The 17,194-nt window shown below is 39.7% G+C and overlaps 1 protein-coding gene across 4 annotated transcripts in view; it reads left to right on the top strand.

Annotated features, from left to right (window-relative positions):
- The first annotated feature begins 473 nt into the window (after positions 1–473).
- The window catches only part of tll1 (tolloid-like 1), a 55,723-nt gene continuing 39,002 nt past the window's right edge, over positions 474–17,194 (top strand). For 2 of the 4 annotated variants that reach the window (XM_079616814.1, XM_079616811.1), the window contains exons 1-2: positions 9,734–9,983; positions 11,216–11,617. In XM_079616814.1, the coding sequence (XP_079472940.1) occupies positions 11,440–11,617 (178 nt within the window). In that variant the 5' untranslated portion in view covers positions 9,734–9,983; positions 11,216–11,439. Of the gene's footprint in view, positions 573–3,308; positions 3,362–4,804; positions 4,875–9,733; positions 9,984–11,215; positions 11,618–17,194 lie in introns of those variants that run through there. The other 2 variants (XM_079616812.1, XM_079616813.1) reach the window with 2 other exon arrangements.

Raw genomic sequence — 17,194 nt, 5'->3', positions numbered from 1 at the left:
ATATTAACACATATAATGTATTTAATTGGTCAACTTTAATGTCAACTAATTTTTTACAATGGCTTGTCTACAATAAGTCCATGGTTAAAGGCTAACGTTAGGGAAAAAGGCGAAAAAACATGTTAACGGCTCAAATTTTGTTACAAACTATCATTACAAATATTAAATAGACTGTTCATATATTGGTGTATCGATGAGCTATAAAGTAGTTTGATTAAAAAAAGAAATCATTAAATAAAATTGACGATACTCACGTTTCGGTTCTTCACGTGTTTATGTGTTTATCCGATCCAATTTGATAGGTGGCGCTGTCTCGAAAAACGAGGGGACTGAGAATGCGGGACTCTGGGTGCGGGGACTGTAGATGCGGCAGGCTCCGAGTCTGCAGCTTCATACTACTCCGTTTAACAGGTGGTATCGTTACGCCAGTAGGTGGCGACATCATTCACTCAACTGATTCGCTAAATTAAATCTGAACAAAACACCACCGTGTTGTTTGGAGATGTTTCTGTTGTAGCTTCGTTTGGAACCACTTATGTTGGCGACACAACTGGAGAAACGCTGTCTAAAATGTAAGTAACTGAATACTAAACGTTTCTAACGATATAATTGCTTACAATGTTGTTGCTAGATATGACGTGACATTTTCCAAAGGAGGCTCGGACACATGTAGCGACCATAGACTGTAAAAAAATAGGTAGCGACGCTCCAGTTTTAACCGTTAAAGAGTGCGAGCTGCGAGGTAAGATTAAATGGCTAAAAAAAATTATGACAGTTATTTTACAATGAATGAACGACAATCATATCCTAGGATACAAAATACTCAACGTTTTATTCAAAATAGCCCATTTAGAATAAAACCCCCCACATTTAGGCATAAACTAGGACTGAAATAATGTGAGAATGAATTTAGATAATGAATGTAGTTTCCTGTTAGTCTTTCAGTAAATTCACTTAATCTTAATCTAAAAGTCTAAAAAAATGATTCATAAAACTTAATGTCTGCAAGTTCCCTTTCGAGAGTACTCTCGTATTGCGTAAGGCTAGCTTATATTATGGGAAAACTCCTTTTCTCGAGAATATTGAAGCCAAAATTATCCTTATAATTTTATGTAAAACGCAGTGCAGCTGCACAGCAGAGCATTCTAGCGCACTGATTGGCTGTGCTGCGGCATTGCAACTGCACAAACCTATGGCGAGGCAGCTGAGCCACGTGAACCTATCAGGTCGCGTCACGTCAGAGCCCACCAATATGGGCATGGCTTAAGCCTGTAAGAAGACCATTTTCTGCTCACAAAAAGAGCAAGGCGTTGTTTCAAATGCCTCGTACATCCTGTGCCTCGCGCATAGGCCCTCTATCGGGCAGAGATCGTCACATCCTCTGCACCACTTGCTTGGGCCGTGACCATGCCGATGCTGCACTCTCCAAGGGCGGCTGCCAAGAGTGCGACGAAATGATGCTGTCGTCCCTGCAGAGAAAGCCAGAGCGCACGAGCGAGCCCACGCCGGATATATCCCCGCGTGCATCGCTCTCAGAACCTCCTTCACCGGTCTTTTTCACGCAGGATGAACAGCGCCCCTCTCAGCTAGCGGCCGTTCCTGTTTCCTTTGGCGGACCGGAAGCGGAGGATGATGAAGACAACAGCGTTTTCATCGCTGCGTCTCAAAGTGAGGAATGGTCGGGCTCTATCGTGGACCCTGCGTGTTCGGCTCAGGACAGTTCCAGTGGCGTCAGGGCTTCCCTCGACGCTGAACTAATGAGACTCCTGACGAAGGCCGTGGGAGACAGGCCTCGCGAAGCAGGCTGGATGAGTGGTTCTTGCAAGGTCGCCGTCAAGCTCCTCCGCTAAGGCTTCTTCCCCTTCTTCCCTGAAGTTCATGACGAGCTGACAAAGTCATGGAAGGCTCCCTTTTCAGCTCGTCTCACATCCTCGGCTTGACACGCTCTCGACACTCGGCGGCGCGAAGGAGAAGGGTTATGACAGCATTCCGCCACTGGAAGAAGCTATCGCCGCGCACCTTTGCGCGCTCTCCGCTAGAGGATGGCAGTCAAAGGCTACGGACCCATCGAAGCCCTGCCGTACCACCTCAGCTCTCGCTGGTCGAGCCTGCGCCAGGCAGGCTACGTCGGCGCTTCACACGATGGCCGTCCTCCAGGTACTTCAGGCGAAACTTCTCCGCTCCATGGTTGAGTCCGGACCTGATCCTGAGACTTTTAAGGATTGCGTAGCGGTACTGACTTAGCGCTACGCGCGACGAAGGTTACCGCCCAGGCGATCGGCAGGAACATGGCTAATCTGACTGTGCTAGAGCGCCACCTCTGGCTAACCCACACGGAGATGATCATCCCCATGGGCATCAGAGCTCCTTCCAGTAGAGGCATGGCCTCATCATCATGGGCTTGGTCCAGTGGAATACCACTTGAAGATATCTGTGCGGCGGCTGGCTGGGCCTCTCCGTCCACGTTTATCAAGTTCTATAACTTGGAAGTTCCCGCTTTGCAAGCTAAGGTTCTTTCCATATAGGAAAAATGCTTAAGCATTATATAACACTTAAGGCCCGGCGCTGTCTGGTCTAGTTATACATATCCCCTTATAAGGCCCACTGACGTTGGTCTCTTTTTGGGGTCATAACTTACTCTTCTATGGGCCCCGGGCTTCCTTCCCGGGCCATAGTATGTGTGGGTTATAAGCACGCATGGCGTTTTAAATGGGGTTCCCATAGCGTAGGCTAGCCTTACGCAATACATGAGTACTCTCGAAAGGAAACGTCTCGTAACGTAACATTGGTTCCCTGAGAGAAGGGAACGAGTATTGCATAACCTTGCTTAGATCGGGTCGTTGGCTTCAGTCGATTTAACCTAAATTCCTATGGCAGGAAATGGGCTTCTTTTAGGCTTAAGCCACTCCCATATTGGCGGGCTCTGACGTGACAAGGCGTAAAGCGACCTGATAGGTTCACGTGGCTCAGCAGCCTCGCCATAGGTTTGTGCAGCTGCGCTGCGTTTTACATATATAAAATTATAAGGATAATTTTGGCTTCAATATTCTCGAGAAAAGGAGTTTTCCCATAGCGTAAGCTAGCCTTACGCAATACTCGTTCCCTTCTCTCAGGGAACCGAGGTTACTTTTAGTAACCGAGACGTTATCATCCGCAGACTTAAACTTTGACTTACGGTAGTGTGTTTTTAGGTTGTGTAGTTAGGACTCAGGACAGTAATTTAATTACAATACAATAATTAGTAAATAGTCAGTCAATAGTCTTAGTAAATTAATTGTCTGTCTTTCTTTTTTCTCTATTCCTTCAAGGCTCTCTTTTGGACAAGAAACCCCAAAGTGTCTTCTTGATATGTTCCTGTCAGGTCTGTGCTTTTTTATTTTTTTAAATAAGTAATAATAGTAGTAATTTAATTATGTCATTCCAAACCCAAATGCTGTTATCTTTTGTGAAAAAATAAAATAAAAAAATTACTGGGACTGTGGATATACAAACCGTAAACAAAGCATTGCTTTGCTTATCATTTTTAATAGGGCTGTCACTAACGTGACTAATTATTTTGGTAATCGAGTAATCGGTCAATTATTTTAACAATTGAGTAATCGGATAATATTGATTTTTTGGTAATAAAAATAGACCTAGGTGAACAAATAGCCTTTGAAATTACTTAAAATACATATATAATAACTCTGAGGCAATAATAATTGGTTTATGGTTTTATTGAAAAATTGAAAAACACTGTTTAAATACATAATGTAATATAATAAAAAGATTATGTACATTACGTATTATAACAAATGCCTGCAGAGAGCGCCACCGGCTTGTGTTGTTCGCACCGGTGATTTTTGTTGTTACACTTTACAGTATGAACAAATCTTTGTTTAACATTGGCCAAATACATTTAATTCAAATGTCCACTTAATCTTTAATATTTTAATATATGGCCACTTCTTTACAATAGAAATGCTACAGCCAACTGTCATTTCTTGAACAAGAACATGTAGACGTCAAAACATGCAAACTTTTATTTTGAAATCACGAACTGCAGTTCGCATATTTAGAAACATTAATGTATTCTCCTGTGTTGCATAGGTTTATAAATGATTTACATTACAAATCTGTTAAAATGGCACATGTTGCGTTTCCAAATTAACGCTATCATCCACACAGTTGTCTTTGATCAGGGTTGGAGCTGAACTTTGCAGAAGGTACAGTAAATCTCTAGGAAAAGGATTGGGCACCCCCAGGGGCGTAGCCAACATTTCAGAAGTGAGGGGGACAGAAATGTCAAGTGTAATACCATTTCTTTCTGACCTTTGTCTAATTGACAGTTTTATTTTTTCTTATCCCTTACTTGTATCTTGCTAAAAAAATAAAATAGCCCTACACTGCTTAACAATAACAAAAAAAAATATATTAATTTTTTTTCATTTTACAGTATGTAAAAAAGAATAATTTTTATTACAGAAAAAAATGTTTTTATAATTTCTGCACTGTAATAAAGGCTTGTATTGTTATGAAAATACCGTGAGATGGCTTGAAAAAAAAAAAAAAAATTATTGTTGACATCACGCTTTGAGGCAGCATAGTCTGCATGCAGCCTATCATATGCATGCTGTTTGTGTGGATGCAGTCAGTTTTGACCGCAAAATATTGTATTTGACCTTACGGCACTACGATTTTCCTGTTTTTACATTAGAGGCAGCATTTTGTCCTTTATAAATGCATGCTTGGTTTTAATGATTTTTTAAAAATTGGGCTGAGAATTTTGTTCATGTTCCCCCTCTGTCACCTCATGTACCTCCAGGGGTACACGTACCCCAGTTTGGGAACCACTACATTACTGGAAAGAGCTGGCCTCATGCTCACATGTACAGGTATGTATTCCCATTGCATTGTACAATACTTGAATGTGTCTCATTTTCTCATCAAAATGCATACGGCTCCCCCAAATATTACATGGCATAATAGCCTACATTACTTCATAAATCACCCAGTGTTTCAATTAAGATGTTTGCTATACTTAGTTTAGCAAAGTTTGTCTAAACTAAATTAAGTTCATAAAACTCAAAACAATGAAACAATTCAGATTACTTAAGATGTGTCAGTTTGGTGAACTCAAAAGAAAAAACAAGTTCTAAATACTCATAAAAGTTAATTTGATTTAACTAGGCTAATTTGTTGAATTTTTTTAAATCAAGCACTCGACTTTTATACCAGCAGCCATATCACCCTGTAGCCCGAGACTGCCCACTGAAGCTGAGCAGGATTGAGCCTGATCAGTACCTGGATGGGAGACCTCCTGAGAAAACCAGGTTGCTGCTGGAAGTGAGGCCAGCAGGGGGTGCTCACCCTATGGTCTGTGTGGGTCCTAATGCCCCAGTAGAGGGATGGGGACACTATACTGTCAAAGAGCACCGTCCTTCGGATGAGACGTTAAACTGAGGTCCTGACTCTCTGTGGTCATTAAAAATCCCATCGCATTTCTCCTAAAGAGTAGGGGTGTAACCCCGGTGTCCTGGCCACATTCCACCCATTGGCCCTTGCCAACCATGGCCTCCCAATAATCCCCATCCACTGAATTGGCTCTATCACTCTCTCTCCTCTCCACCTATAGCTGGTGTGTGGTTAGCGCACTGGCGCCGTTGTACTGTGGCTGCCGTCGCATCATCCAAGTGGATGCTCACACTGGTGGTGGTTGAGGAGAGATCCCCTGATATGATTGTAAAGTGCTTTGGGTGTACAGTAGTATATGAAAGCGCTATATAAATGCTTCATTCTTAATCAAGGAATTGTGACAGACCTAATTTTGAATATGAATCATGTTGATCAGTTGGTTTTCTCTTTTTTTTTCATTCTAGACGGCCATTATGTCATGAAAATAGCCTATTTGTGTATTGGAATGTTCAGGTAGAATGAAGATGTATAGAAAAGCCTTCTGTGTGTGTGCCCTCTTGACTTGAGCATTTGCTTGCTTTCGATACTTTGTTTTTCTTCTTGTGCACTGGTTCGCTAAGCTGAACTGCCAATTAGAGTCTCTCACCAACGGCTCCGACATCGATTCAACATTCTCAATCGGCCTAAAAGGCACACACAATGCTCCGACTAGTTCCAATTTTGTGGAACACACAGCTGAAACTGAGTTGACAGATGCTCAATGGCCAACGGATGACCAATGACTTGGTATGTCATGGCCTTTACAGCTCTGTTCTCTATGAGGGCTTGAAAACGTGAAAATTTGTGCCAAATACCAAAGGTTAAAATGTGGGCCTTTATTACATTAAGAACCAAAAAGGACCATTACATTTGTGACTCCAGACCCAAAATCGTTTGATCCCCCAAATTTTCAAGATATAGCTGTTGTATAAAAACAATATCATTGGCAAGTGTGTGTAATGACCATCAGCATGGCTACTTCTTGTTAATGTGATTTAACTTTAATATAAAAAGTTTACAAAGCGTTTCACAGTTTAGAAAATAAGAAATATTTTTGTGTTTAGTTAACATGCATTGATTAATCTCTTTTTCATAAATACAGTATTTTTTTGATTGCTCCTAAAACTGTTGCTCTGTTTATTTAAATTTACTACTACTACTTAGAGGGTTTGATTAGAGCAACTTGTGAGTATGAAAGTTTTCTAATTTGTTATGTAAACTTAAATTTTTAGTCAATTTTTTTGTTAGTCAATCTGATAGCTCCATGCTAATAGCCTCTTTACTTAATTATGTTTCTCACTTATGTTATGTCTCCATCCCAATGAACAGTATAATTCTGCGATGGTTACTGTGGATCAGATGTCATCCATTAAAGTCCTGATTAGTGCTGAAGTACTGTGTAAGAACTGCGTTGAGATTCCAATAGAGCAATTCAAACATTTTAGGTTTAAGAGATCAAAGCCTAATTTTCTCCTAGTATGTGACACATTTACCTTGTTTCGTGTATGTGTGGATTCTATGGAGTGAAATCTCCAAATCAATTAATATATAAAAAATGTTACACCTTACCTGGTCAAATATGATTACTCTAACTCACTGTGGTGGTTTCCATAAGGACTCATAATAGTACCACATTTTTTAAAAGCCTGAGTTGATTGGCCACCTTAGGTTATTAATTTTAATGGAAAATGTCTTATCAAATGCAATATTTAGCAGCTGACATGCACTAGAAATAATCATCATGGATCATCATGGCGTTTCGAGTATCAATATATCTGCTCTTTCCAATGAACAGAAGAACAGGCAGTTATCTCAAGATATTTTAAAAGAAGTGGTAAAATGCCCTTTTCACAAGATGTAAAATAAATCGTGGATGTCCCCAGAGAGAGAGTGTGTGTGTGTGTGTGTGTGTGTGTGTGTGTGTGTGTGTGTGTGTGTGTGTGTGTGTGTGTGTGTGTGAAGTTGTAGCAAAAAATACCCCACAGATATTTTTATATAGCATGTTAAAGTTGTCACTTTTTGAGGGTTTGCAAAAACGCATCGTTTTGTGCCTGGCCCTTTAAATGCAAATGAGCTGCTGCAGAGGGCGGGGTTTCAAGAGCTCATGTGTGTTAGCAGCTGCGATAACCTCACGCAGACACACTAAAATGACAGAAACTGTTCTGCCTTTAATGTTAAAACAGTCAGACAAAGATGGAGAGACAACATGTAGAATGTAACAGGACGTCTCTGAATTGTTAGTTGATATATTTTTATGTTGCTGATGTGTTAACTATCATCAATTAGGATATTCTGTCATGTTAATCTATAAATCGCTTGTATAGGAACTATTGTGAGATGCACACAGTGACTTTCTATTGCATGTGAAAAGATGGATGCTAAAGTTTGAGCTGACTCACGTACTCTTATACAACAACTTTTCCTCTTCTCAACATGGACTGCATGTTCCCGGGGGCGGGGTTTATGTACATTTTAGGGTTGGTGATGTCACTAACCCGGGAAGAATGTCATGTAGTCCCTACCAGCCGTTTGTTGTAGTCCTTTTCTTTAAAAGCAAATATCTTCCTTTGCTTTGAACTTTGAGCGTTGTAACTTTGCAGATGTTGTTTTTGCTCAAACAGCAACATTTCACACTAACTAAAGTTAGAAAGTGAAATCATACTCAACCACCCCTTTAATCAAATCAGCACATTTGTTTGAAGAACCAAATTAGCCAGAGATCAGTTATCACGATTAGAAGATCTGGCATCTGTCAAATCATCTCAGATGTATTAAGCGGGGTACAAAGAATGGATTTAAGGGGCTATTTACAAGACACAGTTTTCAAGTAAAAACAAAAAACTTTTTATGCAATTTGGCCGTTCATTTACACAACAACAGCGTTTTGGGGACCTGAAAATGCAAACTTTTGAAAACGGGGTTTCAAAGTGCCTAACCCGAAATCGTTATAGTCTCTGTGTAAACTACAAAAATGTGAATTTGCGAAAACAGTGACATCATGCGCATGCGTATTACTTGTTCAGTTTATAGGCACGTGTGGTGTTTCTTTACAAAGTGACATCGGCAAATACCGGCGTGGCAAAGGAAAATCACTGTCGTTTAAACATACGTTTTTCTTGGCTGATTTATAAGCATTTAAAATAATGAAGACCACCTCAGATGTCCTCACAAGATGGTTTTCAACATGCTTCACTATATTTGTGAGGACATTTTCAAAAATACAGTATCCGAACCCATACACAAACAATTTGCAATCTATCGCTAGCCTAATTACGGACAGAACTTCACGAGTTCACACAAATAAACGGATAGAGTAAAAGAGTATGCGTATTTGAAGTGCTGGCAAGGGGAGGGCTCCCGGCTCCGAGCTCGGAATTTGGCCCGAACCCAGATACTCCCCCCGCATCCCTTGCTGGGATAAGAACCAGCCGAGACTGAGGAGTCGGGGTGGTGGAGGGAAGGATGCAAAAAACTGTCGAGGAACATAGATGAGTCGACTGTGTATATTGGCCTTCTCTTGTGCTGATCGGATAGATCATTTGAACGTGTTCCTCCCGAACTTTGTTAATAAAAACATCATATATTACAAATGTAATTTATCCTTATCTTTCATACTGTAGTATATATTAGTCCTCCAGAAACAGAAACACTCTGTAATAATTGCAAACCGATCATATACTATATCTCCTTTATTATTTTAGAAACAGATTCTTACTTTTTATGATATTAATATTTTTTAATAATGTGTTTTTTATATCATTTGATTTTGATATTTGTATTCAATTATGTATGTTATTTTTTTATTCTTCTATTAATTAAAATGAAATGTTGTTTAGGCGGATCTAATGATATTTTTTATCCCCTAACTCTAACTCTAATCTCACAAACCTTTCTGCATTTTACTATTTTGTTACTGGTCCTCACAACATAGGCAAAACTTTATCTACACACACACACATTCACTCGCATGCACTCAAACCTACAGAGAAAGCTTCAGATGTTCCATGTTCCATTTATTAGGAGATTCCCCTCCTGTCAAAAACATATTTGCACTGCATTGTTTGCTATAGGCTATACCTACTCTCTCTGACTTCTTATCAGGATGCACAAATGGCCTGTTAGCAGCCAATCATGCATGCTGTGGTCATTTTAACCACAGTAAAGCTCGTTTACAAACACTCTTGTAGTGCAGTGCATGAGTTTTTTGCCAAGTGAGGCATGGCTTGATGGATTGACGGCGTGACGTCAACACACAGTTACCTTGCCGTGAGGGAGGGGGGGAACTAATCTGTGTGTATGTGTGTGTCAGGAGAGAGAGAAGGAGAGAGACGCGTTAATCTCCAGGGAAATGGGCACGTTTGGAATAAGCGGTACCAGTCAGCAAGCTCACTCTAATATTCCAATGGCTGTGGGAGAAGTGTTTCCAGAGAGAGAGAGGGAGGGAGAGAGAGAAAGAGAGAGAGAGAGAGAGGGGGAATATGAGGGCAGTACTCAGGATGAGCCTGCGCTTTGAGGCTGTAAAACAGTAGACCCTGAGGGCATTCTCTGAGGTAAGCTCCGTCTCTCTCATATTTTAACAAGGTTTGACGCCACAGTGTTAAACTACGGCGCGTCTATTCTTTATGTTTGTAAAGTAGCGCGCGGTAAAGGTTTGAGTCTCTTCGCGCTCCTCCATATAGGCTACTTGCGCTCTGGTCTGTCAGATATGACGATTGCGCTTAAATCGGACCGGCTTCGCCGTGAACTGTCCTGAGGTAAATAGGCGCTAGAAGAGTAGCCTACCTGAAGGCCCCAGGGTTATCGCCCGCAAACTGTATTTGTCAGGACCTGAGAATGGATAAACGAGTTCAAAGCCGTCTTCACGAGTCCTTTCGGCGTTTTGACAGTCACTTCATATAAGTCAGAGAAGTTTAATACATTCTGCTAAAGATGTGTTGAATTAAATAAATATATCAGCTATAACCTGCTCACTTATTTCCTCTCGTATACTATTTCTTGGCTTCCTTGTCTCAGCTGGCTGCAGCTATTTTGAGGTACATAGCTACACTGACCAAATTAAAGCAGCTTCACGCAGCAAATTACACACTGAGAAACTGCTTTTAGTTCAGAGACGTGTGTGTCTGAGAGAGAGAGAGAGAGAGAGAGAGAGAGAGAGAGAGAGAGAGAGAGAGAGAGAGACCTACTTTATGAGGGGAGTTAAATAGGTTTGTTAAATGTCACACCACAGCCGCTTTTACTGTCACCTCCTAATAAAGCAACTATTCAATTTATAACAGTTTTTAAATACGATCTCACCTACATGGAACTTGCGTTACATCCTGAAGTTTTGTATAGGCGACGGAAAAAACAGTTCATTTGCCGGATTATTGCGCAAATTTTAGTGAACGTGTGACTTTTACAGCTACCGGCTCGTTTTGGGTGAAATCGGTTGCCATTGTTAAAGTAAACCAGATAGCCTAGTTTCCTGTGTTTATACTGCACGAAAAATATGTCTGTTCTTTAAATTTCTGATAGTGCGTAAAATATCTATCTATCTATCTATCTATCTATCTATCTATCTATCTATCTATCTATCTATCTATCTATCTATCTATCTATCTATCTATCGAGGTTTTTTGAGCTAGGCTACTGTATGGGGATGGTGTGTAACTCTGCTCAGGTTAATTTAAATATGTTAGGCTAAACATCTTCATTTAAATAATAATTTAAATGTATATCATGTCTCACCCTCTGTCTCCAGTGACTTTACTTCATTTGATTTAAAGACTGACCTTCATTGCAGCTCTCCCTCTTCAGGAAACCTGACTGCAAGAGAAAAGAAAAGTGAGCTGGTATCTGTCGTCCAGCTGAGATGCCGCGACACTGACGGCCCTGCCCCGTCTGTCGAACCGGACCAATGATGATAATGAACACGATGATGTCCACACCGCGCGTGTAGCGCTAAATTCACCACTACCGGACTCTTTCGAGACACTCCACTTTGATCCGCGCTCATTCAAACTTCAGATGGACTACATTCACCCCGCACTGACCAGTAAAATGAATTGGATCACACTATTGCTGGCCGGCTTGACTTTTTGGGGCAAAGTGTCCGTGCACAGCTGTTTAGATTATGATGACAGTTATGATTATTATGAAGAGGAGAAAACAGAGACGATAGACTACAAGGATCCCTGCAAAGCCGGTAAGACGCTTTTTTATGCAATTTGTCCTAGCTTTTGATGTGTTAACATTTTTTGTGAGGTGATAAAAGGATAAACACCTTTGCGCTCCACACGATGTTGCATGGTGATACACGTATGAGTTGCTGTGCATGTTATTCCCAAACTTTAGTCGTTGTTTTTTCTTTACGCGGAGAGGCGCGTCTCGCAGAGTCCTCTGGTACAAGAGCATCAGATCAGCGACGCCTCTTTTTATTTCTTTCTTTTTTCTTTTCTTTTGACGTAGAAATATCTATCACGAGCCCTCCTCCTCCGCTGATATTATCTAGCCCGCTTTAATTCGGTTTCTCCCGGGATGATCCCGCGGCTCGCGAGGCCACGTGCGCTTCTCTGTCATAAACCCGTGCTATCCGCGCGCACGTTTGTCCGTACAGGTATGAGCGCGGCTGCACGATTTACAATGATCTTTTATTTAATTATTGTATCAATCTAGCGAATGTGAAACTGAGTTCACTCAGTCCATCTGAACCTGTATTTATCATGCTGACAGCTGGCAGGCAAAGCTTATTGACTGACCTCCTGTTATTGCAATAAATATCTTTATTTATTATTATGCAAGAAAAAAGAACGAGTAAATACAAGTAGGCCTAATCCGTGGCTTTTATATGCGTTTAATAAATATTATTGCATTTAACATTTGTGTAGTGTAATAATTATAGATTTGGTGGGATTGACATCTATAGATATTTTAATGGAGGATTAAACTGTAAAGATTACAGACGCACAAGATTACAGGGACAGTGTGTGTATGTATGTATGTATGTATGTATGAGTCTATTTCAGGGGTGGCATGTTTATGTATTTGTATCTTTATGTTGACACATATTCATACAGATTATCATAAGGCCATTAATATATGATTCGTTTTTCACCCTGTTCTCTTTTGGATGTGTAAGTAAGCTCCACCTAAAACAGAGCAGATGTTTAAATGCACTTTCTGCAGTTACATTTAGTAAAATTGCTCTGTTCTTCTCACTCTCCAATGCAAACACACAGATTCACTCACAAATCTCCCTCCACATTCTCTCTCTCTCTCGTTTTCCTTTGTGTATATATCATGTTTACTCAGGAACTATAAATCTGAACATTTGTTTCTCCGCTGCAATGTGTTGGCATTGTTTCCAGGCCTTCATGAGACAGATGCATGTACACGCAGAGGGCATATATACTGTACTGTACACACAAGTAATATGGATTACTTAAGAGAATGAAAAAAAGCTTGGGATTGCAAGAGTGTTTGTATGCGTTCAGTGTGTATGTATGTTTGGATTAATGTGTCTATGTTTGAGTGTATGCATGTAGGAGTATGACTGTTTGGCAGTTACAGGGAGGACATCGGTTTTTCCAAACTGAAATATTCAGCCCAGAAATTTGACAGGCTCGTTGATAGCAGTACTACAGGGAAAGGGTGGACAACATCATCACACAACCTTTAAGCTCATGCATAAATAAATAGACTTAGAAAAACACTTTAAATCTCTATTACACAGAGATTCTGTCAGATTTATGTCACACATATTTAGGTGATCTTAATTCATGTTGTTAGTAAACGACAGCCTGTACAATATGTATGAACATGTACCCAGCTGGCTCCCTTATACATACCAGTGTACACTCAAGATGACTGAATGTCCTACTCAGGATAATATTTCATATATGGTTAATGTGCTATCACAAGCTACCATTAATATTCAGTCTACTTTTGACAGTGGCCCCAAGATAAAACAGTGCTCTAAAACATCATGAGGTTAATATTAAAATCAAAGTTTTAACAGTTGTAATTCATAAACCGCAACTTTATATGTAGTTGCTACAGTCGTGATATGCATTAGTGGAAAAGCCTGAGTTACAGTGCTTAAAGATCTTTGCATCATACCAGGTGAAATGCTGACCGTCCAAAAACTGTCCAGGTCATTGAGCGTGTTCGATCCAGCTCTCGCCACTCTCTTAGCTGATGGAGCATTTTACCTACGCGTTCGCAGTGTAGCCTTGCATTAGCATATCTGCGATGTGTTGGTGTGTTAGCAGAAATAGCCATGCTAATTAAATATAAGGTGTCAATGGGGGGGGTGGGAGCTTCTGTTCCTCTCAGATGAATGGACCCAAATTTAGCTTAATTGTGTACAGGCTTACAGTTTTAAACCTTGGTCAGAAGTATTTGAACACACACACACACACACACACACACACACACACACACTTTTGCTTAAATATCCTTTTCTCGTTTGTGTAGACTAGGCCAAACCATACCAATAAAATTCATGTTTTGACACTATAAATTTAGACATTATTCACTTCCTTAATTACTGTATGGAAGGGTTTGGTGTTAGGGCTGCATGATATTAGCCTGGTCCTACCAGACTCTCGTAGGCTACATTTCATTTGTACAGAGAGTCTGGCCACTCTCCATTGACAAGCGTTAACTTCCTTGTAGGCGGGTACTCTGTTGAAGTTTAAAACTAGCCACTCTGGAACTGCCATAACCAATCGCTAACGTTTGGTTGTGAGTCTCGTGACGTATGTCAACTCAAACTAGCGCAAGACCTCAACGTCATCGTTCTCAGCCACTCCCTCTGTTCGCTGGTTGGACCGGTAAAAAATTGATCGGAGAAATCCCAAGAATATACCACAAGCCCAGACGTAGTACTGAAGGAAAATGAAAATTGAGCGTAAGTACGTAGGAGGGCGGAGCCAGGCTAGCATGATATATCCTTTTAGCATCGATATCGTGATGTGCACATCAGTGATAGTCACATTGCAGGAAGTGCGACGTCAAGTATAGGGATCGTAGTTGATACGTGATCCGGACCAGGGCCCACAGTTCGAAATGCATGAATGCATAAATGTTTAACCATCATAGAGCGAAAGTTTATCATTTTTTATCACTTTTTTATCACGTGTTTTAGGTACTGTCAGTTTAAACATTCAAGCGATTTTAAATAATTTGAGTGCAAGAAGACGCAAATTCGTAACCCGCTCGCTGTTTTCTGTGTGTTCCTACAGAGCCAAGCACAAAGCACGCGAACACTGAATTCCGTTCTCTTTCGCATCTGTTTGTGCTTGAGTGGACGCATGCATGCAAAATTATGTCAAGATGCCTGTCTCGGATAGTTATAAGCACAGTCGTTTATTGCTCACGTGAACGTAAACAATTGAGAAAGAAAACGGATGCGTATCATTATATTCGATCCGTGCTTTATCTCTTATAGTGAGAGCCGCATAAAATTCCTGCTGCCGTTTGTCAATAATTTTAATCATACAACAAAATACAAAAAGAAAATGACTTTTAAAAATAAGGTTTAACAATGATTAAATAAAAATCTAAATCTAAATAAAATATAAATATATTTTACTTAGGGCTGCCCCTTAATAGTCGACTAATCGTTAAACCAAAAATTGTATTAGTTGGTTAGTCGAAAAAAAAAAAGAAGTCACGCAGTCTGCGAGGGAAATATGTTAACGGCGGTTCCTTGTGCTAATAACAAAATGTGCAGGAAAACACAGACCCCAAATATGGTTTATCATTTGAAACATGTAAGTAGTAGCAACTTTACATGACTTCTGGCTTTTTAATGTTAACCTATATAAATGTGCACTATTAGGCGCATATTCAAGTGTTTGTTTTGAAGCTATTATCGTGCTTACTGCATGACATGTAGGCACCGACTTGATCACTTTCCATTTAACTTAAAATACTCTCATTTTTGGTCTTACGTCAAGAGTAGCCTAATACGTCATTCAACACTGAAAAAATGTATTTGTGTGCACAATAACTAAACGTTGTGCTTTTGTTAAGAAAACAATCAGGATGCGCTTTCTGTAGACTCCGTCTCTGTGAACATGAGCGCGGCAAGAAATAAACCGAAACCCAGAGTGAACTTTCCTCACAGACATGATAAATACATCTATAGAAAGTTTGAAATTTCTATTTTTAAATGAACCGATTCAAATGGAAAACAAATATTCTCAGATTATGTTATGAAACGTACAAATAGGTGCGTGCACTACTGCAGAGACTACTAGTCAGCATCTTCAACTTCATCACTGCAGCCGAAAACACAGCTAGTTTATCTATAAATTATAATCATTAGGCCTATACTTTTGCCGGTATACTTTATGCGTGAGCTTGAGCGCTGATTAGGCTTTGTACAGGCAATTAAAGGCTCATTATTATGATTTGGCTTATTAATAATAATACACGTGAGATAGTCGACTAATCGCTTAAATGAACGACTAATAGTCGACTAGAAAATGCTTTAGTCGAGGGCAGCCCTAATTTTACTTATACGGTAAAGACTAAGCAAAGTTATTTTTACATTTGATTATTCAATTTCTGTACCTGAATACTGTTAGACTTACCCAAAAACATAAATCCCTGTTTATTTCATTTGTATCTTTGTTCTATTGTATTTATCAATGCTTGTAATGTGTTTATTATTTTTAATGCAGATTCACTTTGTATAAAATCACCCCAATCATTCTAGAATGATTAATTCTAGAAGCTATCTAGAGCTATTTAGATCATCTGTTGAAATTGTTCCAATAATGCAGCCTTATTTGGTTAGGCAAGTTTTTTTGGTTCAGTATTGCAGTTGTTCATTGTACATATTTAGACATTTCAGCCAAAGGGTTGCAAAACCTGAAACACGTCAAAATCTACTTCTGTATGTTCAAAGTGTATCACCTTCATGAGTTTCTGGTAATGGTTTGTTTTGGTTGACATAACAGAAGGCTATTAGCTTCATTAATGAGGTAAGTGCATTGTTTAGGACTTTGGTTCGTGTTTACAGAAACCAGGAGCTCTATTGGTTTCAATAGGTCACTAAAGGGCTAGTTACATTATACAGTCATTAGGTGATGTTATCTGTTTCTGTTATCTTAAGACATTGTAAACCTAACGACACTGTTGCCACAGAATAACCAATCTTTTCTGATTATGCAAATTTAGCCCACGCCTCCTTGTTTAGGCAAGAGAAACATAAACAAACCCGAGGGAGTATACTGGGAGTGTATGCGGACAGGCTTAGCTTAAGGGGCAAACATGCAACAACAAAAAAAAAGCTGATGTGCATTTTCATATCGAACCAACAAAGCTTTATTGGCATTATTGTCAGCATTTAGGATATTGCCAAAGTGTTTACACAATACTAGTAGTGAAATATACAATACAGAAAATAAATAAAGTCAGGTAAATAAAGTAATATAGTAAGTAAAGAGTAATACAAGTGCAAAATAGAATACGATAAGGGTACATTTACATACACTATATGGTATACAAAAAGCTGTAGTAATGGATCGCCCATCAAAGTACACAACGCCCACTAGAACTCTATACTTTAATATTACCCTTTTTTTCTCCTTTATATCGTTCACTTGTAATATTTGCAGCTCCTCTCAGATACTTTCTGCACTTCATTCCTCACTATATCTTCATTGGCTACACATTCATTTTTTCCATTAGTTTCATAGAGGGCAGTGCTTGATTTTGTGGAGTTGTAGTTTATAGGCTAGTCCTCAAGTTTAGTATTGAACAACATAAT

This window comes from Phoxinus phoxinus, assembly GCF_949152265.1.
Source record: "Phoxinus phoxinus genome assembly, chromosome: 6".
In the NCBI taxonomy this organism is placed as follows: domain Eukaryota; kingdom Metazoa; phylum Chordata; class Actinopteri; order Cypriniformes; family Leuciscidae; genus Phoxinus; species Phoxinus phoxinus.
Note: the sequence above shows the minus strand (reverse complement) of the source record. Positions and strands in the feature narration are given on the sequence as shown.